Consider the following 23,196-nt stretch of genomic DNA (forward strand, 5'->3'; position numbering starts at 1 on the left):
ATTGAATGTGTTGTAACTCTGTAACTCTGTTCATTCTGTACACATGACATCTATTGCTTCTGTCCATCCGGGGAGAGGGATCCTCCTCTGTTGCTCTCCTGAAGGTTTCTTCACTTTTTTCCCTGTGAAAGGTTATTTTTGGCGAGTTTTTCCTGATCTGATGTGAGGTCAAAGGTCAGGGATGTCGTATGTGTACAGATTGTAAAGCTGTCTGAGGGGAGTTTGTAATTTGTGATTGTGGGCTATACAAAAACTGAAATGAATTTAATTGAAATGTTAGTCTCGAGACCCTTTTCTGGGCCACATCTGTGGAAATATATTCACATGAAGAACCTAAAAAACAAAACATAAAGAAACACAAAGTCAGTCGTCTATCAATGATCTATTTATTTATTCGTTGTGAATATTCATACAAAAAGCAGATTTACTCAGGAAGAAGGGATGTCTGATAAACAACAAGTGGTATCAATTAACTTTACATTCAATACAGTTAATTCCGCTAAGCTCCGCCCTCTCCTCCTCCTGGACCAATGGCAGTTGAGGCAAAAGGTGAAACCTGCAATCCTATTGGTGCATTCTGGACTTCATAAATCTATTTTTCAATATTACAAATATATAAATGCTCTAGCCAGTGATGAGTGATAGTTCGTCAGGTCTATTTCAGGTCATAATAATACTTTGCTGTCTTCAAAGACAGGCACACACATCCATTCACACACACACAAAATATATCCATTCACACTAAATATATAACAACTTCAGCATCACGACTATAAACTACAACGTTCACGTTTCCTGTACCCACTCAGACATCAGATGTGATCAGACGGAACGAGTCAGCAGACGAGACGGTCGGTCAGAACAACTGAACGGTCAGAGAGGAAATATCAAGTGCTGCGTCCTTTAATTAAGTGTTTATTGCAAAAGTTTGCATTTGACCAGTAGAGTCGCTCAGAAACCAGTCAGTCAACTGTCAGTCAGGGAGAAGAAGGCTGCAGCTTCAGGCCACACGTGGAAAGACTTCTAGGGGAAGTCAGCGTCTAATGCACTGTTCTGGTGTGTACATACACAGCTGTGTGTGTGTGTGTGTGTATGTGTGTTCTTCGTAGCAATAACGGCTGAGCGTGGATTTAAATTAGCACTTTATGAATCTAGGTTTGTGTGTGTGACTTTTCACGACTCACCGGGGGCCTCATCTGTGCAAAAACTAAAGTCTGAACACAAATTGTTTTAGTTGTTTGTTTTTTTTTTACACGGATTCTCGGCACTGCAAAAAGATAACATAATTGTGACTGTTATATCTTAAATATTTCGAATCATAACGGTTGAAATGAGGACAGAGTGAAGGCAAAGGGTGCGTAATAAAAGGAGAAAGAGCTCTGAGAGCAGAGAAAAAGAAGAAGAAAAGAGGAAAAAGTGACTTTTCCAGGTCCATATTTTGTTCTCACTGAGAACTGATGAGGAGAAAGATGAGTGTCGTATGAACAGCTGGACACAAAGCTCGCAGACCGACCACGGCCTCTTTGTTTCCTCCAGACACACAAGCTAAACATAGTGCCAACAGGTCCAGACAGTCTACTACCAGTACTCTCTGTAGTAGTTTTAGGGTCAATGGTAAGAGAAGACCAAAAGTTGGATGTCATGAGAATAAAGCTGGAATTACAAGAAAAGTCACATTTCAACAATACATCAATAATTCTATGATAATAATTGTAGTAGATGTAGTCCAAGCCTCCACACCCTCGTCAACTAAGACCAGTACAGCAGAAACATATAGTGTCAGGATAAACCAACACACCTGTACAAACACTAATCTGAAACTACATCTTCTCTGTAATAGTATTACTTTGTACTGGATATTTCATTTTTTAGTGAAATCCCAACTTTATCCCCAAATATGTAGGATTTATTTCAAATGATAATCCAATTTTATTTGTTAATATTTTGACTTATATCTTGCTAATTGTCTTGACCCTTTCTTGTGAAATTGATCTAAAAATATTAGGACTTTTTCTCCTAAAACTACATTATCTTATAATAAGATGGTTGTTTTTCCCCCATTTATATCCTAATATTACGACATTGTATTGTAAAATAACAACTTTAGGTTGTAATATTGTGATGATTCCCACTTCATCTCATATCATATCATTCCAACTCTCAAAAGACTTGTCCTCTCCTGGCGGTGGCCGGCGTCCGCTGTGTTGGACCGCTAGAAATGTGTACTCCAGTGTGACTGGTGTGTGAGTGTGTGTGTGTGTGTGTGTGTGTGTGTGTGTGTGTTCTCAGCGCAGCCAGGAGCAGGGCACCCACTGGGGTTCAGTGTCCAGTTTGTTGATGAGTCGTAGCAGCTCGTTGAAGGCTTTGTCCTGGTCCGTGTTGACGATGATGGCGTCAAACAGGTGACCGCAGCTCTGCTCCATCTCCCGTGCTTTCTCAATGACGTCCCTCAGCTCCTCAGGCTGTCCGCCAGACAAACACACACACACACACACACACACACGGCAAACAGAGAGATGTAAACACCGGTGATCTGTATCTGTGACCGTGTGTAAACAGGCGGAGAACACAGAGAAGGGACACGTTAATGAATACCTTTGGGTTCTTGTTGTCTTTAGCCAATAGGGCTCTGAGTCTTTCCTGGGAGGGTGGAGCTATGAAGATGATGTAAGGCTTCAAGTCAGAACTCCTGAGCACCTTAAGAGCCTGCACACACACAAACACACACATTTGTGAGGATTCAACCACAAACCTTTTAGCCAGTGTTCTGCAAGTGTGTGTGTGTGTGTGTGTTCTCACCTGTGTGTGCAGACAGAGCACACAGATCTTTCCAGTGTTGATGACCTGTCTCACCGAGTCCGTGCTCGTCCCATACAGGTTCTTCTCAAAGTCACCGGACTCTATCAGCTTCCCTGGGAACAGAACGCAGAGGGGGAATGTCATTCGTGCTTTTCTTTGGACGAGGACGGGACGTCTGTGGTGTTATTCTGACCGTTATACACCCTCTATAGCGCCGGGTGTGACGCTCGTCATCACCCGTCATGTTGGAACATTTCATTTGCTTAATCCAGTCTGGAAATGATGCAGTTTTTCTCTCGCTCACTTTGGTGAGAGGCTTAAGATACCATGACAATCCATTTTCATGGATACGTTTGGAAGGGCGGACAGTGTCTGCGTATGTGGGCGTGTCCTCATAAGCAGACGGAGGAAGTTACGCCGCATGCACCCTTGCATCAATCCGAGGCTGAGGGTTTGTCCCGCACTGGGTTGTGCAATGGGTCACCATCTACTTTTTTTGCAACCAGAAGGGACTTTGACAACTGAATGTGACATGCTAAAGCAACCAAAATGTTACCATTAACTTTGATCAACTTAAAACACTGACAGGGTTGAAGTTGTCAATCACCTTGTAGCCCCGCCCTAAAGCATACTCTGCTTTATGGTCTGTTTGACTCTAAATAGACCATCATTGACTAAATGAACATCATGCTGTATTGAAGACTTGAAACTAGAGATTGAGACATAAACTCATGTTTACAATGTTTACTGAGGGAATAAATCAAGAGAGAATTGTCACAACTTTATGCTGTAACTTATCCATCCGTTGAGGCTTTCTAGCGCCCACCATTCACCTGTAAAGCACTCGACTCATAAATTACCTCTAAATAGTTTGAGAAATATATTTTGTCATGACGGGAAATTGAGTCCACCCTTGATGGAGCTGGTGCTTCAGGGGTGAAAAAACAAGCAGAGTCTGTGACTCTAAATAATCCATTTACGTAGAGTATCTAATAACATGAAACTTTACCTGCTGCCAGTTCTGCCTCAAAGGTCTGACGAGACACAAAGTGGTAATCTCGACCACTCAGCTCGCAATCCCGACGGCTCCTTGTGGTGTCTACCACACACACACACACACACACACACACAAAAGCATTTGTACAGTTTGTTTGTGTTTGTATTTGTGTTTGTGTGTGTGTGTGTGTGTGTGTGTGTGTGTGTTAGCCTTACGGGGTACAGCTCCAGCAAAGCGTTCTGGTTGACTGTTGAGCAGTCTCTGTCTAAGCTCCACCTGCCCGCAGCTGGTTGGACCAATCAGTGCAATCGGCCGCTTCCTATTGGCCGGCTGGTGGTACAAAGCCATCTCCTCATAGGTGAGAATCTCCTCGTTGTCAACATCTGGGCAAATGGACAGAAAGAACTGAATGAGAAAATGAGGATGGGGTCCAGAGGGAGAAACTGGAAGAAGAGGTTAGAGGCAGAAACTGAGTCTATCACAGAAGAGAGGAAACGATGACTAACATGACGTATCGAAGATAAACGGATCGAGACGTAAGCCAGCAAGTCAGTAGCAGAGCAAATACTTCCAGGTGTCCAACTGATTTTTATACTTTATACTTATTTGTATTTGATCTTGTAGAAACTATTCAACGTGGACACTAAAATAAGAACTATAATTTAGTTTGGAGAAATGTTGTGTCCATTGGAGTAATAATTGTGATATCTACGACGGCATTTTAGGGCCAATGTAGGTTAAAAGATGGGAAGGTGCAAGGTTGGGTCAACCTCATCACACCGAGGACCCTTTACACTTTGCACTCAGTGGCTCAGGTTAGCACACTGTTTAACGGGTTAAACAGTGTGCTAACCTGAGCCACCGAGTGCAAAGCATATACATTGCATTAGTATTTATTTATATTCATAAAAGAACAAAAAGCGTATAAATGTATCTTTCAAGATCATTTGCCCCGACTATAAGACACTACTTTAAAGATGCTATTCAGACGGCATTCATATTTTACTATGAACTCTGAAAAGTTTTTTTTCACATACTTCAGAGTTTCCTCATAAATGTACCACTCTAATCCAGTTCAATCAGAGTACACCCACCCCCCTCAGAATTTTTCTGTTTACATACAACGGCCCTAATAAGTCGTCGTAGACACCCATTCATGTCCAATTCAATCTTTCTTTCTTCACAGCTGGTCATCCATTACAGAGAGACAGGAAGTCCTACCATCGGTCCTGTGAATGTTGTACAGCAGCTTCTTTCTCTTCCTCTTGTTCTTCTTCGCGCACCACAGCTTCCCTGTAAACGAGTGTGCAACTTTACACACACTTTTAAGACAAAAGGAATATGTGTCTAAAGCAACCATTTGAGTTTGATTTTTGGATTTTATGTTATGTGTGGTGGTGGGAAATGGTTTCCTGTCTGGTAGCTAACTGGAGAATTGGCACCAACAAACTCCCTCTAGTGAATCAGGTATTTCCTGTGGTCCCTCTGGACATTAATCCAGTTATTAAATAAATGATACAACAAACTATATACTAAAACGACTGGATTGTTCAGTCATCAGGTTACGGTGTAGCGAGGAGAGTAACGGACCAGACTTCTCCGGCTCCTTTTCTTCTTCTATGGTCTGTTTCATGGCTTCTCTCTGCTGCTGGAAACTCTTCCCTGTGGAGGAAAAGAGAATATGAGAGCAAACAAACAGTGGCCATATGAGAGTTTGACTAAGTAGCCTTCAAATGCTCTCATAGACACCCAAAACAACAACAACAACAACAACAACAATCACAACAAAACGGACGGACAGATGAAAGTACCTGGCACCAGTCCGGCTAGAGGCTGGTTGTCCTCGTCTCCGTCCCTGTACGCCTGCCACCAGTTGGGGTCCGACTGGCTGATGATGTGGAGAATATCTCCTTTCTGGAAGGACAGGCCCAGCTCTCTGCACGGCACGTAGGGGTCATCTGATGGGTCGTAGTCGAAATGGGCCTTCACGTGGACCTGGAGGAGCGAGAGAGAAGTCAAGACATTTTCACACCTCACTCCTGTCGACACCTTTTTAAATCTGCTCCAACTCGAGGTGTTCACGACTCGGCACTCACCACAGACTCTTTGACGGGAGGAGGTTTGCTCTGAGTGCTGGGAATAAGCACGAAGGTCAGCAGGCCGTGCATGTCCGCCTGACAGACACAGACACACACATACACGTTATTTATTAGCTATTATAAACTATGCATTTTGCATTAAACCGTTACATGACTTTTGCTGTTGAGGTTCATTTAATGAAAGTACCAGAGAATTACTGCCATCAATTAAAAGTAAACTATTCCACAGATAATCATCTCAACACAGATCACAAATCAGCGGGATGGAGGTAGAATGTGTGGAACAGTTAAAATGTCCATATGACATTTAGAAAAGGCTGAACATGCATGTAATCACCTATATTTGGTAAAGATAATATAACTACTGAAAGTGAAAATACTTTTCTTGAACCTTGATTTAGCCAGGATAATCACTTTTACTGGCATAAAAGTTTCACCATGAAAAAACGAAACACAGATTAACTTAAAGAAAACTGCAAAAAGACAACAGTCTTAAAACAAACCAGCAGAATGTTCTTTCTTCACACAAATGTATTCCATGAATCACTCTGTTGTTACCACCTAGTGAAGGTCAAGGAACTGTGGGAACTAAGTGGAGAAACTTACAAGTATGTCAAAGACTTGGTTGACATCTTTCCCTCTGATCTCTATGCTGTTGATCTCCAGTATTTCATCTCCTTCTGAGAGAAGTCCACTTCGCTCAGCTGCTCCCCCTCGAACGATGCGACTGATCACTACACTGTCCATCTCATTACGGACAGTCGCCCCCTACAGGAGACACGCACAGAAACACAGTGGAAAGTCTTGGTTATTCACAGCAGTTTTGTTCAACCTTTTTTGAGCCGTGGCACATTTTTTACAATAACAAAATCCCGTGGCACAACAACACCAAAAAAGTTACAAAAGGTCACATTATAGCATAATACAGCACTTTAGCTACTTCGTTAACCGCGTCAGGGCCGAGCATCTCGTTCACAATGGCTTTGCAGGTAGTCGTAATGACTCTTCCACAGTGTGAGGGCTTTTTCATTTGGCCACCAGTTCGGCCACTAAGTCGCTTCCTCAGACACATTTGTGGATTTCTTCATAAAAGTTACCCATTTCTCAGTTTGTGCGCGCAGGCGAACAAAATAGTCCCCGTCCTTGTTGTTAAGTGACGGGTGTTTCGTCTCCAGATGACTTTTCAGCTTGCTTGGGACCACGGCGCTGTTTGCTAGCTTTCCCCCCACACCAAGCATAACGGAATCGGTGCAGTCGGATCCCCGGTGAAAGTGAATCCAAACGAAAGATAACTTTCCCTGTACTGCCTCAAACTCAGTTTTTTTTTTACCACCACTCGTACTGGGCTTTTCATCTGGGTTACACGGTTGCCCATTTTTATTTTTGAAATATTTCTCCATCGCCGTTCTTTACCACAACGTCTCCTGCGCATCATGTCATTCTACCATCTTAAATGTGCGCTACCTACTGCCACCTACTGGCACGGAAGAGTATTTAATTACTAGGCCAGACACTATAATGCAGGCTCAGACGCTCAACAATAGCAAATTATTTGCGGCAACTAAATACAAATTTTTTTGGACCGATTAAGTGAGATTGGACATTTTCACAGTGGTTGAAACTCACTGATTTACAGCATATCACGTAATGTACATTGAGCCCAGGAAAGAAAAGGCTGGTACTTTACAAAAGAGAATCAGTGATTCTACTGAATTGAATCACATTATATGCTTTACAGAGAGCAAAAAAACAAGGCAGAATATTCATAAAATATTTGCGTATGTTATCTTCAGTTCCTACTACTGGGTTTAGTTTGGAAAGATTATTTTATTGAGTGCAATTAAAACAACAAAAGACCCCAGTAGTTGTGGCGGGATGTCAGCTCTCCATGCAGCTGCCAGTCTTACCAGCGGTATGTCCTGGGCCTTCTCGATGCGGACTATCTTCACAGTCTCTTCTCCCCACTGGGTCAGTGTCTCTCCCTCGGAGGGCAGCGGCTCAGGCTGCATCTCCGTCTCCGCTATGCTGTCATGGGCCAGGAGCAATGACTGCACCACACACACACACACACACACACACACACACACACACACACACACACACACACACACACACACACACACACACACACACACACACACACACACACACACACACACACACACACACACACACACACACACACACACACACACACACACACACACACACACACACACACACACACACACACACACACACACACACACACACACACACACACACACACACACACACACACACACACACACACACACACACACACACACACACACACACACACACACACACACACACACACACACACACACACACACACACACACACACACACACACCTCAGCGACAGGACTGGAGGAATAATTCTCTGGTGTCTTTGCTAATAAACGTGTCTCTACCTGGATGTGTGTGTCTGACAGCAGGCTGTGGAGTTCCAGGCCCTCTTTGTTCTGACTCGACTGGATGAGACTCCTGGTCTGGAACCGTGGCGACAAAAAACATCGTTGGCATCATCGCAAGCATATTATATTGGCATATTATCAACGTAGCAAGTGCAACCATTTATAACAGTGATTTTGCAGTGAAGAACAATGTATTTAATGGAGCAAAGGTTTGTTTAAAATGTGACGAGAACCATCTTTGCTCTAAATGATATATGTGCTGCTATATAAAAGAAAGAAGCTCATACGTTTTTACTTTAATTTGTTCTTGAGAAAGGTCCCCGTCAGACTAACGATGTGTTCCTGAAGCAGAGACCTGTTCTCACAATGATGAATCCCATTATCCTCAGAATTTGAAAGCACAGTTGATCCTAATTAGCGGTTAAACCCTGCTAGTCCCCATAAAAGGGCACGAGACTGCAGGGCCGTGTGCACACGCAGAAATTGAAAATAAAAAAGGTGAGAAAGTGAAGAAAGCACCAAAACAAAAGTCTAAAGAGGGGTGGAGCACTGGATTCCAAATGTAAACAAAAATACTATTTCAAACCATTCTTCCGACCTGTTGTTGAATGAGGATGTCGGTGAAAAATGTGAGCCCAATTTTCAAAATGGGTAAGAATGTAAAAATAGTTCAATATGAAGTCAAGCTAAGAGGAGAAAAGCTAGTAGGGTATTTAGAGGGCCTGTTCATATTTTCTCATCACTTCTTTTCCACTCTGTTATCACTGACAAAGGAGCATGTTTCTACCAGTGCAGTGTGGAAGCTGAAAGCTTTTCCTACTTTAAAGCCAAATGCGGGGCATGGGGCGGCGATGCCAACATGGAGCAGAAATAATGCACCGCTCTTTAATGAGATTCCACTGAAATGAGCCATGAATAGCTCCGACAGCTAGCCGACTCAACTCTGTGGCAGAAAATTAAATAGCTGCAGCACTGATCCAACAAGCAGCCCAGATGTCCCCTTCCCTTGAACTGGTTGTCTTCGACCTGGTGTCATCTGGTAGTCACAAACGAGCAGAGCCAACTTCACAGAGTTACAACATGTCAGTCCCTCTCCTTCTGATGAATCATCAAGTCTAAGGTAAAACTGACCACGGCAGCATTCATTATGAACAGACTGTTGTTTTAAATGTGATTGTAACATAAAAGACTTGGCTGACAAGAATGTATGTGTGTGTGTGTGTGTGTGTGTGTGTGTGTGTACACAGCTCTAATTGATGCTGAACAGAGCTGCTCTGTCTCCAACCTCGTTATTACAGCATACACTCGCTGACCTGGACTGTGTGTGAGTGTTCTGTCTGATGAACATGATGCGACAAGAATTGCCGCTTCGAAATATGTGAAATGAAGTAAGCGGTGACATACCTCCAAGGCCAGCTGAAGAGCCTGGTGTGTGTGTGGGTACGGAGGAGAGGGTCGGTGCATGCTGGTGGCCACGGCATTATGGATCTTCAAGGCTGACTGGAAGTCAGACTGAAGGAGAACAAAAAAGACACGGTGAGTATCTGCAAGTGCCCCTTCTCACATCGCTGTAGTTATATTGTTTAAAAGGCAAATCAAAGTGTAATGAAATTATTATATTTGTCACTTTGAGTTTGAGTTTCAGTTTATATACTAGGCACTAGTCGTCCCATTCAGTACGTTGAAAGCTTAAAAGAATCAGTGCACGAGAAGAGAAACGGACGTGAGGAAAAGCAAGCAAACGACTAAAGTCTAATTTTACGTCTAGTCGATCATTCCAATTCAAGAACATTTCTGGAATGAGCGAGTGGTGTGAAAACTGTTGGCCATCGCTGATTTGTTTCATGTACGTTACATAACAACAGCTCGTATATCAGCCTGTATATTTATGTCAGTTATTAGTCATAACAATTAGAATGTTAATGTTATAAATTAATCTTCAAAGCTCTGAACTTGTGTTATGTACAGCCCTTATCGATACATTCCATGTGTCCAGTAGTCTACACACCCTTGGGACAATACAACCAACAGGCAAGAGGAAATGTAAAGAGCTTTTCATCTTGTGTTTGACGAGTCAACAATATTCAGTGCTGCAAACTTCACCCCATTCAGAGCTTTCTGATGCTGACTATTGCTACAATGTTCAGAAACACAGAATTATTTTTTAGCCAGGGGCATAAAAATATCCAACTTAAGTAATATTTATTACTGGCACAAAAGAGTCCATAGCCTCTGTTCCAAAAAGATTGTAATTGTCTATGTGTAGCCTCCGGCCTCCCCATCCTCAACCCTTCATTCCATCTGTACAAATCTTGTTAGGCCCCTGTTGTCATGGATGCTCCAGCTGAGACGCCACCGCTCCGTCTTTGGAAAGCCCTTCTATGTCATAAAAATGCTACAATTACTTATTGACTCGGGGCTCTCTCCATCTAGCTGCCTTCATGTTACCTTGTTTAGTAGTGCATAAACCAGCTCCACGTCATGCTGGCTCTGCTGGTCGGACAGGCAGCCCCTGACCTGCTTCAGTGACAACAGCAGCTCCTCCAACTCTGCAGGAAAAACACACAAACACACACACACACACACACACACATTGACTTTTACATAGCGTCCTACAAAAGAGAAAAGCCGACAATCGGCTCGATATTACAGATTCACTTTGGACGGCCTGCTTGTCCTGGCTTCAGATTAATGTGTGTGTGAGAGGCTGCATCAAGAGGCTGCAAGTCAAGAGCTCACATTTTGTCTTCCTGTTTTTGTGATGGTGTGTCAACACTACCACCCGAAACAACGTTTTAATTAAGTCACCCTCAAGAGCCTCTTGTGTCCTTCTCTCCCTCCCTAAGGAATTTTCCTCCCTAACGGCAGACAAGTCTTCCTTACATTCCTCTCCCTCGCAGAAAGCGTTCCATCTCTCTCTCTCTCTCTTTGCTTTCCCCCTCCAGTCCTTGTTCTTCAACCTTTCATTTTTTTCAGATTTAAATCCCCTCTCACCTCTACCTCTTTATTGTTTCCTATACCCTCTGAGAGCTTCATTACATCAATGATCTGTAATTCTACTTTCCTGTGTGTGTGTGTGTGTGTGTGTGTTTCTACCCAGCAGTGCGTGTGTGTGCTGGCTGCCGAGCGGCTGCTGCTGCGATGTGTGCGAGTCTTGCAGGAATGTGGGGTTGTCGATCCCGATGTGGGGATGCTGGGAGAGCTTCCTGAGTCTGAGCGAGGCGTTCAGGTCCAGCTGCCGACCCTCCTCCTCTCTGCGGCGACGGAGATCCTCCTGACGCACATACGGACACACAGATGCATCATAGATGGAAATGCGATTGAACAACTGGTGTTTTAAAAGGGCGGTCACTTCTCCGTTGATGTCTTGTACCATGCAGCCTCTCGGCTAGGGTTGTCACGATACCAGAATTAATAAATATCCCGATACGATACCAGAATTCGATAAAATACCACAAATACGATACTGATATATTTATCTATAATAGTAATAAATGAAACATCTGTATGGTTCCCTTTTTTACCAACTTGTTCCTGCCCCGCTTTTTCAACACTTAACAAATGGCATTAATATTAGTATTAGCCTTCAGCAAGATATTAATGAAAACTACATGGTGCTACCATAGCATTGATTATACACGTCTATGTAGGCCTTTTGTCCGTATCTGACCAGATGACTACATAGTTCCTTCCATAAGTATGAGCAATTGTAGAGTTACATAATGTTACAGATGTGTGTTTGAGGTGAAACTCCCCTTGAAACAAGTTTAGCAGACTCTCTGTATGTCAGTGGGCTTTCCTTCACTGTCTGTGTGTCAGTGGGCTTTCCTTCACTGTCTGTGTGTCAGTGGGCTTTCCTTCACTGTGTCAGTGGGCTTTCCTTCACTGTCTGTGTGTCAGTGGGCTTTCCTTCACTGTCTGTACGTCAGTGGGCTTTCCTCCAGCTGAAACCTGGGAGGACCTTAAAACAACCAACCAATGCTTGCTTATGTAAATATGGATTTATGAATGAACGTGTGGCTGGAACCATTCGCAGTCACAGTGAAGGTTGGCTCTGTTTTTTTTCATGTGCAGATGATGACGTTGGCTATCAGACGAGATTAATATAGTATGAATACTATTTCAAGGAAGTGGGCGTTCACAAGGCACAGATATGCTACTGTGTTGTGATTATGGGAAATGTAGGAACCAGCTTTACCAATACATGGTACCGCAAGTCAGGATATATATGGCTCTACTGCAACTACTTAGACCAATCATGTTATGTGAGTTGCGAGTCCCCGACTTTACGGAAGTGTAACACTAAGTTGTTCTGTCTTTTTGCCATGTTTATAGGTGTGCATGGAAAAAATGGCCTATGTGCCCTGATTGGTCTACTGCACAGCACCGTAGTCATGGGGAGGCTATGTTTTAATGATATCAACTTATGGGGTAGTTAACGCTCTTACAATTCATCATATCTTATAAGTGTATCATGTGTTTTGTTTCTAAAATCCTAGGATGCAAAGTAACTATAGCCAGTTATTTTATCCTGAAATGTAGGGCATTCAAAGTGTAAATGAGTATACTTCAGTAAAGTACAAGGAAACTTAACTTAGTTGTACTTAAGTACATCATCTGAATAAAGGTACTTGGTTACATTCCGCCACTGCAAAGACTGACATACTGGTCAGCACACAGGGCTTCTATTTCTACTCTATTTGTCTGTTCCCATTCCAGGTTTGCACAGCATTGGTTGTTTTTAAATGCACATTATACATGTGTGTGGGAGTGAGAGTGTGAGTGTGCATACCTGGTGCTGTCGTATCCTCTCCAGCTGTGCGGACCGTCGGACCGGCAGAGTTCGACTGCCCAGCTCACCAGGACAGTCGACAGCCATCTCCCGGTGCTGCTGTCCTCCCCTCAGTTCTTCATCCCCTCCTCCTCCTCCTCCTCCTCCTCCCCCCTCCTCCTCCTCTTCCTCCTCCTCCTCTGCAACATTGCCGTTCAGATGGGAGGTTGTCATCCCTAGGAGTGGGCGTGGGTGGATTGCGGGGATGTTACGGTATGCGTATCTAGATATCAGGCGGGTCTAGGAGGGCAGCTCGGTAAACAGGGCGGCCATGACACCTTGACCATGTGGAGAAAGCAGAAAATGGTGTCATTAATCTAGTTGGGGACTTTCAGCGTCCCAACATTCCTCAAGTATGGATTAGAAGACTGCTGCATAATATGAGGAGGTTTCCTTATATCCAGTAGGCAGTGGCCTTTACACTATCAGACCCAGGTCTCATGAACGGGAAAGGTATCCATTTACCCGGGATGTAAACAGACTGGTATGACTGGTCAAACACAGAAGGAATGGGTGTTTAAACAAACCACACAAGAGCCAATAATTACTTAACTAGTTAACAGCTTTATCAACGTACTAACTGGTAAATACTAAAATTACTCAAATGTGGGTCTTATTCTCTAATTCTGGCTGTTCGCAGCAGAGATCTGGGAACGTCCGACAGAGCAGGAAACACGAGTGGGTCGATGCTCGGACAGTTTACAGTGAAACGAGACGACAGTTGAGCCTGATTATCTAAACCGCTTTATTTAGAAGCCTTGATCCCAGACCTCAGCACTCAACTTGATGAGTATCATGTAAAAATAGGAATAAGACAAAATTACGCAAAATGTACTCTCACAATTTCGAGAAATAAATGTTTTAAAGACACAAATAATCTGCTTTATCAGGACTGTGTTGGGGTGGTTAGAGCCTGGAAACACAAGGAAACAACCACACAGATGGCACTGCATTTAGTTTCAAATGTTGCTGAACTCTGGTTGTTCCACAGAAGTGTGCATCACATGTGAGGAGAGCAAAGAGAAAAACAGAAACGTTCTCATTGGAAATAACCAAAACATTTGTAGCTTTGGTGGAAAGCGTATTCATGTGGCTCCAACACGTATGATGACTAGATACTGTTGAGTTCCAGGGCCTACAAATCCAGCAACAAGACTTTTTTTCATTTGCAATGAATCAGCCTTTTTTCCACCAATTTATGCACCCGTGTTCCAACCACACAGGTGATTTCACTCATTTGATTCAAGACAGCTAAAACCACAACCAAAGAATCTCACGGTTGTGATCAACTAGAATCATCCTTTAGACGGCCACCAAACTGGCCAACGTATACTGGTTTAGCAAGTTAGTGATTTTCTTAGTGTCCTAACTGTTTTACCTGTTGGTTTGTAAAGTGACAAGATGAGACTAGTTAGTGACTGCTCAGTCAGAGCCCGACATGGTGCTAAATGAGAAACTGGTTTGTACAGTAGCAGATTCATTGGTGTCCTGACTGACAGACTAGTTCAACGCCACCATTTATGACGGTCACTTTCTCACCATCTTGGTTGGTCTACCACTCTCTCTTTAGTAGTTCAGAGACAGCAACGTCATCACTACCCCCCACTCTCCACCCATAACCATGACAACGGCTTTGTCAGGAGCCGGGTGGTCCCCCTGACGCACGCACACACACACACACACTAGGAAGGCAGCGGGAGGAAAGAGTGACCGGAGCAAGAGCAAGAGAGGTGGGGGGGAGACAAACAGGTGAGACAGATGGATGCCTTATCTTTCTTTGCCACAATAACAACAGCATGTTGATATGCTATCTCTTACCAGCAGGACTGTGTGTCTCACACACACACACACACACACAGTCCTGGGAAAAAAATTCCACTAATGGGGGATGGGAGTGTGTGGTTGTGTGTGTGTGTCATTCTAAGCATGTTTTCACTGACCACTGGGAAGCCTTGAAATGTTGGGACCAATCCGGTCACCTGGATGACCGGATTGTACAGTGTGTACAAAAAAGGATATCGTCGGGTTTTAAGTATTTGGGATGTTAAACTAGAATTTGGCGTTTTCATCCTTTCCATTTTAAGCAGACATCAACCGTGACAAATATCAGAATAAACAAGCTTGCACACATTATTGTTTTCCAGCACCAAAGCTTTTCTCTATGCACCTCAGGTCCCGCAGACAAATATGTCCACCAGGAGACAGCAATGAAGTCACGGAACAATCCTCTGGAAATCCATGTTTACCTTTATATTGCTTTCACTAAAAGGATAGATTATATCAGCCTTTTATTAGAAATGAGTCTTAGTTCAGTCAGTTTCCCCTGTTTTTAAGACAAAATATTTTCTTTAGAAATGAAAATAAAAATAAAAAACACATGTAATACAATAATATAGTCCAAAATGACTAGATATTGAAGTCTGTGCCCTAAAATGCTCTCCACTCTTCTACGTCTTAAAATGTCATGTTTATATGGAGGTCAAAAGAGGTAATATAACAGGTTTGACCAAGCAAAGCTTAAAATGCAGACACAATTACCTCCATCACATTCAAAGGACATGGAACATTCTGTTATGCTGGTTTTGCACATTACAATACCTCTACCATCAACACAACCTGTAGTCCTACTAAAACCAAAGGGCTCTATTCAAAAGTACAATTTAAAACACTCATATTACACATAATTGTATATTTTTAAATATACATGAGGTTTGTGAGTGACATCCCAACCTTAAACAGACCAATAATTTAAAATGAGGAGAACCATTCGTCAAGAACAATGCTGCGGTGACCCTTACAGCTGTCCCCGGTCCCGAAAGGCCCCGCCCAGTTCCAACATCATCGGCTAAGGTCACCGCTCCACCGCCTGTCTCCCTGCCCCCAATGAGATGCCTAATCCTGACCCAACGTCTTCGGCGGAGACATATTTGGTTGCACCAGGTAAGAAATCTATCAGGGCTTTAGACTATCTATTTATATTTTGGTATACTTCCTTCCGTGCTACTTTTATACAGTTTGTCCGATTCCATTGTATCATTGCGCAATCCTAGATAGACCGGTTGACAGACGGACACTTTATGTATCGTATAATAATGATGTGTCCTTGAGCAAGACTGATGGATTACTAGCTACAAAAAAGGATACAAACCGCCTGGGAGAAGCATGTGATGGTAACCACATGAACAGGACATGGACCGTTACCATGGGTCAGGTACCAGTCAGCATCTAATTTTCATTAGCTTCCAGCTTGCCCAATTCAAGATTTCTTTTAATGCTTATCTGGCATCAATTTGAGTTACATTTGAAAACTAAAATATAAGAAAAACCTGTTGGTAAACAGTTGTGAAACAATAGTTTAGAGTGAAAATGCATTGTGTCATAGAGCGGTGACGTCCATTAAATCAAACTTATTGTACTGGCACAAAGCCCCCACACACCCGTGGCTCATGAACACAGGTGTTTTCACTTTGGTCCGTTTATCAGACCTCTTCTCAGCCTCGTGTACACATTATGTTTGGTGTACATCGCCCTAACTCTCACCCTTACATATTAGTTTGTTGCACCTTTAACTGCTTTATGACATTAATGCTGTGTCCTAATTCCACAGTATTATAGCGTAGGTACGATATACTTTATATAGAGTATAATGTTTCTCCAGTTACTATACAATATTTTAACATCTTTTTCTCTTTAATACGAACAGAGAGTGACGCAGTATGTCCATCAAACTGCTGCCGTGTCCTGATTTCACCCTACAGACTGATTGTATACAGATTGTACTATAGGCTCTTTCCACTGCCGACATGTCATCGTAGGAAGAGCCCAGGTGTAATGAATAACAATGACGGCCGCATTCCATTTCGACGGGATGGTGGAAAGTTGGCAGCAGTATCTAGCAAAGAAGCATAGCAGTGCTTCGACGAAGGCTAAGAAGTAGACTGCAGGTTAGCAACAAAACTAATGAAAATGTAAACAACGCAGCATTCAAATACCAAATATGTTATGACGAAGGAAACTATACATACAACTTATGAGTTTGGTGACGTCAGCAAAGGTAAGTCCCTCCTAACTCCCAGCTGTAATTAGCAGGAGTCATTGAACACGTCTAAATGGTATGCAGAGCCCCATTTACTTTACGCAACATTTTCAAGAAGCTTTGGCACTACTGACAGATCGTCTAATCACACAGGCATTTTTCTTTCCTAGGTCTAAATGTACCCATGATACAGTGCAAGCATAAGTTTGTGCACATGCTCTTTAATAGGTAGATATGTGTTTATAGGTTTCCTGGCTTATTCCATCCCAGTTATGATGATGACATTAGCCGTTACCCCACTAACCGGGTCAAGGACAGAAACTAACACAAATTATATTAACATCACAATGACATGCCGCAGTTATATTCAGCCTTTGGTGGTTGTCTTCTGTCCACCTTGCACTCAGTAACACTTCTTTACATAAAGTGGTGGCATCAAAATATTGAGGGTAATTATCACACATTACTTTTAGGTTTGACTTTCAATATGCAGTATAAGATTTCTTTTTTTTTACAGAAAACAATATAGAAAATAAGTAAATGCCTTTTGTCTGTATTGATAAAGCTTGCGCTGAAAACAAATTTCTAGAAGTTTTGTAGTTCACTAAGCATTATATAGCCGAACATAAATTAAGCCAGTTATCAAGCAGGTGCCTAAAAATGTCTTGGATTTCTCCCACTCAGAGCCCGGCTCATTAAAATACTTTATGTCTAATGATGTGGAACGCTAGCAGAAACGGATCCTTGACCTACTTAAAGTGGTGATCCATACATTGTGACTGAAGGCTAAAGGCTGAATGTGCTGTAGACGTTGGGAGAAAGGACGCGGCAGGGTTTGGTTTCCGCTACCCAGTACGGCTGGTGAAGACCTGCAGGATCTCCGCCCTCAGACCAGGGACTAGTAAAATAGTACTTTATCGGAGAGTCAGCTGGACTCCTAAAAAACACCCCACGGGTTGATAAGCCCCCCCCCCCCCCACACACACACACACACATATAAACAACACCATCTGCTGCCACAGCTTACCCCCTGGTGTGCATGTATGAATGTGTGTATGCATGTGTGTCTTTACACAAAAAGCTCTTTGATGGAAGGGTTGGGGACACGGCAAGATATCTACTGGCTGCCATTTGGTCTGGAGTTGTGGACAAAGATACACATTTTCTAAAAAAAGAATTTATGGCCTAGATTTTTAAGACACTCCCCGTTCATACAGGCTGAAAACACAGGTGTGACAGGGTGACGTTCAAAGTCACCCAGCAGTGCAACCAAGGTAATATGAGAAAAGTTCAACTTCATGTCATCTGACAACCAACTGTGTGTTTGCTGGGAAACAGCACATCAGAACTGTTTTCTGCTCCACTTAATGACATAAAAGTTCTCAGAACTGCGGGCATCAGCTTCTCTGCGATATTTAACGAGCTGCCAGAGACGAATAAGAAAAACAATGTGTGGAAACACATCACTCGGGAAATGAGTTGCTTCACCGTGCGCCCTGATAATTGCCCCGTCAGAGCTGTGAATGTCAACAGGAGGTTTAGCACTCTAGTTTAAAATGACAATCTAAGTATCAGAGTTAAAATACCACTACAACTCATCTGTTTACATTCAAACACATTCTTGCAATAGTTGACTTAGAAGAATTTCACAGTGTCCAAAAAGAACATTTAAGTTTAGACACAAAAAGTAGACGTGGACCCGATGATGACGTTTATCGGACAGTCAGATTGTTGATCGTTCAGGCAACTAGTCAGACGCCATGACCTCCTTCAAACTGCACGTTGAACGATAACGGTTCAGGCAGGAATCTAGCCCGATTCTAAAATGTGCCGACTCAGAGTTAAAATCAGGCTTAATCCGTACAATGTCTGATCAATTTAAGAGTATGAGGTGCAGTGTTCCTACAACTCTTAAAACAACCAACATGATGTGTCACAAAGAGTGAGTTGAGCAGTCAGTCTGTGTGGACTGTGAATGTCACTGAGAGCAGAAGCAGAGCTGCCTCTTATCTTCTTGTGTGTCACACACACACACACACACACACACACACACACACACACACACACACACACACACACACACACACACACACACAGTACCACCCTGTACCAGACAAAGAAAAAAAAAGGAGCCCAAATGCAGGAGAGAGAGGGAATACAGACACAAGTTGGATTTCTATTAAAATACTGAATAAAGAGATTTCAACATTCTGGAAAACTTTTGACTTTTTAAGTGGTAACGTTTTCAGCTATGAAGTAATGGTTCTGTAAATATGAATGGAAACATACCATTTACTATTTAAGCTATAGACCATCGTCTGTATGTTGTTGTTGTTTTAGCACAAGTAATCTACTGAAAGTCAGGCTAAGTAGTTCCTTAAGAACACTCGACCACCCAACCCCTTGTTTCGGCTGGCTGAGGCAGGCTTCACTGACTGACAGCCTGAAACTGCTAACAAATGCCCAAACAGCACACTAGAATTAAGCCCACTGACAAGCTCTGGTCAGGAAAAAAACGTCATCATATCTAAAGGTGGGCGACACTGACCAAGTGACCGCATCAGCACCAGCGTGATAACATCCAACCTTGATTTGGTGACACATTTTCATTTGGCAGCGGTCTAAGTTTGGTTCCCAATCAGGTCAGAGAACCGGAGTGAGAATGAGAGTGAGAGAGGGATCGAGAGCATTCCAGAGAACAGAGAACTTGTGTATTTTGCTGGCCTGTGGCCCAATGTGCCTGTCCTCACCTCTCCTGCTAACAGTGGGTTTATGGAAAAGGCAGCATCGACCCCATCACCAACCCGATGTGACCTCTTACCTGCATCAGAGCCTATCTAAAGATCCGTTCAGAGCTTTAGAGCACCGGGGTGATCACAAGCGTTCCTATACGGTATACACACCGTAGACGATGGACCACATGCACCTGGAGCTCAGTGGCTAGGCTGACGGCCTATAACTAAAGGGAAGCAATCTGGCTGGTTACTCATTCCTGCTATGTATCAAAATGTATACATCAACAAAACAAAACAAATTATTTTCACTTTAATAACTTGTGAAATTTGACACATGAAAAAAAGCTTCTCATGAGTGGGAATCACCAGAGGCCCCAAGATACAATATGATCACTACAATATGATATTATCACGACACCTAAGTCACAATACGACATTATCACAAAACCCAAATCATGACACAATATTATTGCAATTTTGCAATTATGCAATTTATTACCTATTTTCATTTGCAAATGATGCAGTTTGTTAACATCTGTAATAACAAATTGGAACTCCCAGTTCCTCTGTACTTCAGTATTTCTTTTAAAGTGGGACATTGAGGCTCCAGTCCAAACTTGTTGGTAACATATCAACCGCTAATAAGTATGCCACTGTGCAACATAACACAAACCTCACCCTTTTAGGTCACCCTAGTCTACACAGACATGAGACAGTCCTCATGCTGTGGCATACAACAGAAGCAACACATATTCATACTGGAACCAAAACCCATTGCGTAATAGACCATACCAATTTAAAATGCAGTCTAAATCTAACTAGCCAATACGTGTTTGTTCCCTAAATCCAGCGGAGAATAAAGAACACTAAATACATCTGTTAATACCTGTGGTTAAGAGTGTAATTGATCATGTCTCGCACACTTCAGCTGAGCAAGACAAAGCGCTGTTCCTTCTCTTCATCTCAGACAAGAGAGACCATCAATTGTCACTACAACAGTGTTTGTTTAAGTTTAAGACAGTGTAAGCTTCCCCTAAAACACCCCACCCACTCGGCTACATGGTCAGCTAGACCATGGCAATGTTGTCTAACTAACATTGCAAATCAGCATAGATCATCAAACCCATGAGGACAGCCTCAGGCACCCAACATGACGCAGCAAGGGGAGAATCCTTCACTGAGGTTAGGAGATTTCAGTGTTGAAGACAGCCCCCTGGGACTACAGTCATGAGGTCACATGTTTGCCTTTCTCCTCCGCAGTCTTTACATCATTGTCTGTATGTATGTGTGCTGACTTGTTTGTGTTGCAGTCAACATGTTTGTGTCAGAGAAACAAAACATAGGCTTTTTCACCCAGCATCATGGAGTTACTTTAAAAAAACGACTCCAACTATGCTATAGTGTAATATTTTAAGACATGGGCAATTTGAATTTAGATGTGAACACAGGGAAACATAAAGAAGGAGCATGTAGATAGGTCACAGGACACGTTTGACATCAATGCAGCTTTTAGTGGTATTTGTCTTATGTTGGCACAGCCCGAAACATACTGTTCTCCAAGAAGGTTACTCATTTGAAGAACATGTCTGTCAACGTTACATCCTGGTTCTCAAACTGCAGGTACTCAGCAGTTAAATACCCAGAATGAATTATTGAAGAGGTGAATTGCCAAGTTTCGGTTCATAGACAGGTTGTTGTTACCGCCTGGCAGAGTTGACACCGACATTGGATAGCAGGCAGTAACTAACAAGTTCTCACTGACGACCAACCGACGTTACGTAGTGGTAACATCAGTGGTAAGTAAGACAATACTTTAACGTCAAGTAAGACAATACTGTAACGTCAAGTAAGACAATACTGTAACGTCAAGTAAGACAATACTTTAACGTCAAGTAAGACAATACTGTAACGTCAAGTAAGACAATACTTTAACGTCAAGTAAGACAATACTGTAACGTCAAGTAAGACAATACTGTAACGTCAAGTAAGACAAAACTGTAACGTCAAGTAAGACAATACTGTAACGCGACGGGCTGAAACACTAGTTGTTACCCTGTCCTCAGATGACCACACGCAAACTAAACCGAGTCCTCTGCTGTAGCCAGTTAACGGTCACAGCAGGCCAGCATGTCGGTGGACGTCCGGGGTTGTTTTGTGTCTCGGGCGGAGTGACAGTTAGCTAAGAGAAACGACTGTTCTGGTGAGCCACTCTCAAAGTAACTCGAAGCCAGCGGAGCTTTTGGTTCATTATATTCATATCACCAGGAGAAATAAAGTTATTTCTGTTCGTCTAAAGCTTTGGAGCCATATTAGCGACCAACCGCCCTCACAGAAACAACTCACTCTTTTCCGCGAGTGCGGGCAACTTTCACGTTATCAGGCTAATGTTCGCGGCTAACTAGCTAGCTCGCCGCTTCCTGCAGCACCTGTTGATAACAAAGCGGTTTCAGACGCGACCGAAACCCCTTCGACACTCACTCTGTTCCGCAGCCCTCCGCGTCCTCCTTTAGCAGCTACGTCCGACTGATACTTCGTGTTTCAGGGTTAGTTTCTTTCCAACCGGTCGTGGGTCGGGTTCTATTTTTTTTTCCACAGTTTCACTCCGAACAGAATCGTCGCTCGTTTTTCGGACACAGCACCAAACCTCACCCTCCTCCTCACTGACTGTCATTTCCAACTCCAGACAGGGGGCGGAGACCACATACCAGCAACCAGATGAAACAATGATGCTGATTGGATACGGCGATGAAGGGAATCATGTGTAAACCAATCAAATACGTTGCTGCATCGGCGGAATGCAGCTCGTGAACACCACAGTAAAATGATTACTATTGATAAATTAGTATAAAACAATTCAAAACGTACCACAAACAGGAGCAACTGCCAAATGACTTTTTTTTAAACATTTTGTTTAAGATAACAGTTTTGGATGTATTGCATTAAAATCTTTAATATTTAAATTGGTATTGTTTTCACCTACTGTTCAGCTCGCATGCACAGTTGTGCAATAACACTTTATGTTACTGCGAATATAATAAATGTCTTTAGACCCCAATACTCACGATTTTAAAGTCAGCTCACTGGTGTCTGTACATGCGTAGGCTACATTGTATTTAGGAGGAAAAGGCCGTTTCCACTGCATTAATATTAAATATATATATATATTATAATAAATGGGCCTTCTGTACTGGATCCCATGTCCATACTGGGATCTGATCACAAGGTTAAGCGAGCCAACAAGAAATACTGAGCTATAAAT

At 42.8% G+C, this 23,196-nt stretch overlaps 1 protein-coding gene across 1 annotated transcript; it reads right to left on the reverse strand.

Moving 5' to 3' along the window:
* Window positions 1–367: 367 nt before the first annotated feature.
* Window positions 368–22,624, reverse strand: mpp5a (membrane protein, palmitoylated 5a (MAGUK p55 subfamily member 5)). Its single transcript, XM_034563224.1, has 17 exons — window positions 22,416–22,624; window positions 13,128–13,444; window positions 11,432–11,609; window positions 10,784–10,884; window positions 9,740–9,847; window positions 8,333–8,410; window positions 7,803–7,943; window positions 6,502–6,663; window positions 5,893–5,970; window positions 5,608–5,791; window positions 5,387–5,458; window positions 5,018–5,089; window positions 4,012–4,179; window positions 3,809–3,898; window positions 2,800–2,912; window positions 2,596–2,706; window positions 368–2,462 (listed from the first exon to the last, which is right to left on the reverse strand). Exons 2-17 carry the CDS (start codon window positions 13,338–13,340, stop codon window positions 2,286–2,288), a joined length of 2,046 nt encoding a protein of 681 aa, XP_034419115.1. The 5' UTR covers window positions 13,341–13,444; window positions 22,416–22,624; the 3' UTR covers window positions 368–2,285.
* Window positions 22,625–23,196: the final 572 nt, after the last annotated feature.

This window comes from Cyclopterus lumpus, chromosome 22 (assembly GCF_009769545.1).
Source record: "Cyclopterus lumpus isolate fCycLum1 chromosome 22, fCycLum1.pri, whole genome shotgun sequence".
Lineage (NCBI taxonomy): Eukaryota > Metazoa > Chordata > Actinopteri > Perciformes > Cyclopteridae > Cyclopterus > Cyclopterus lumpus.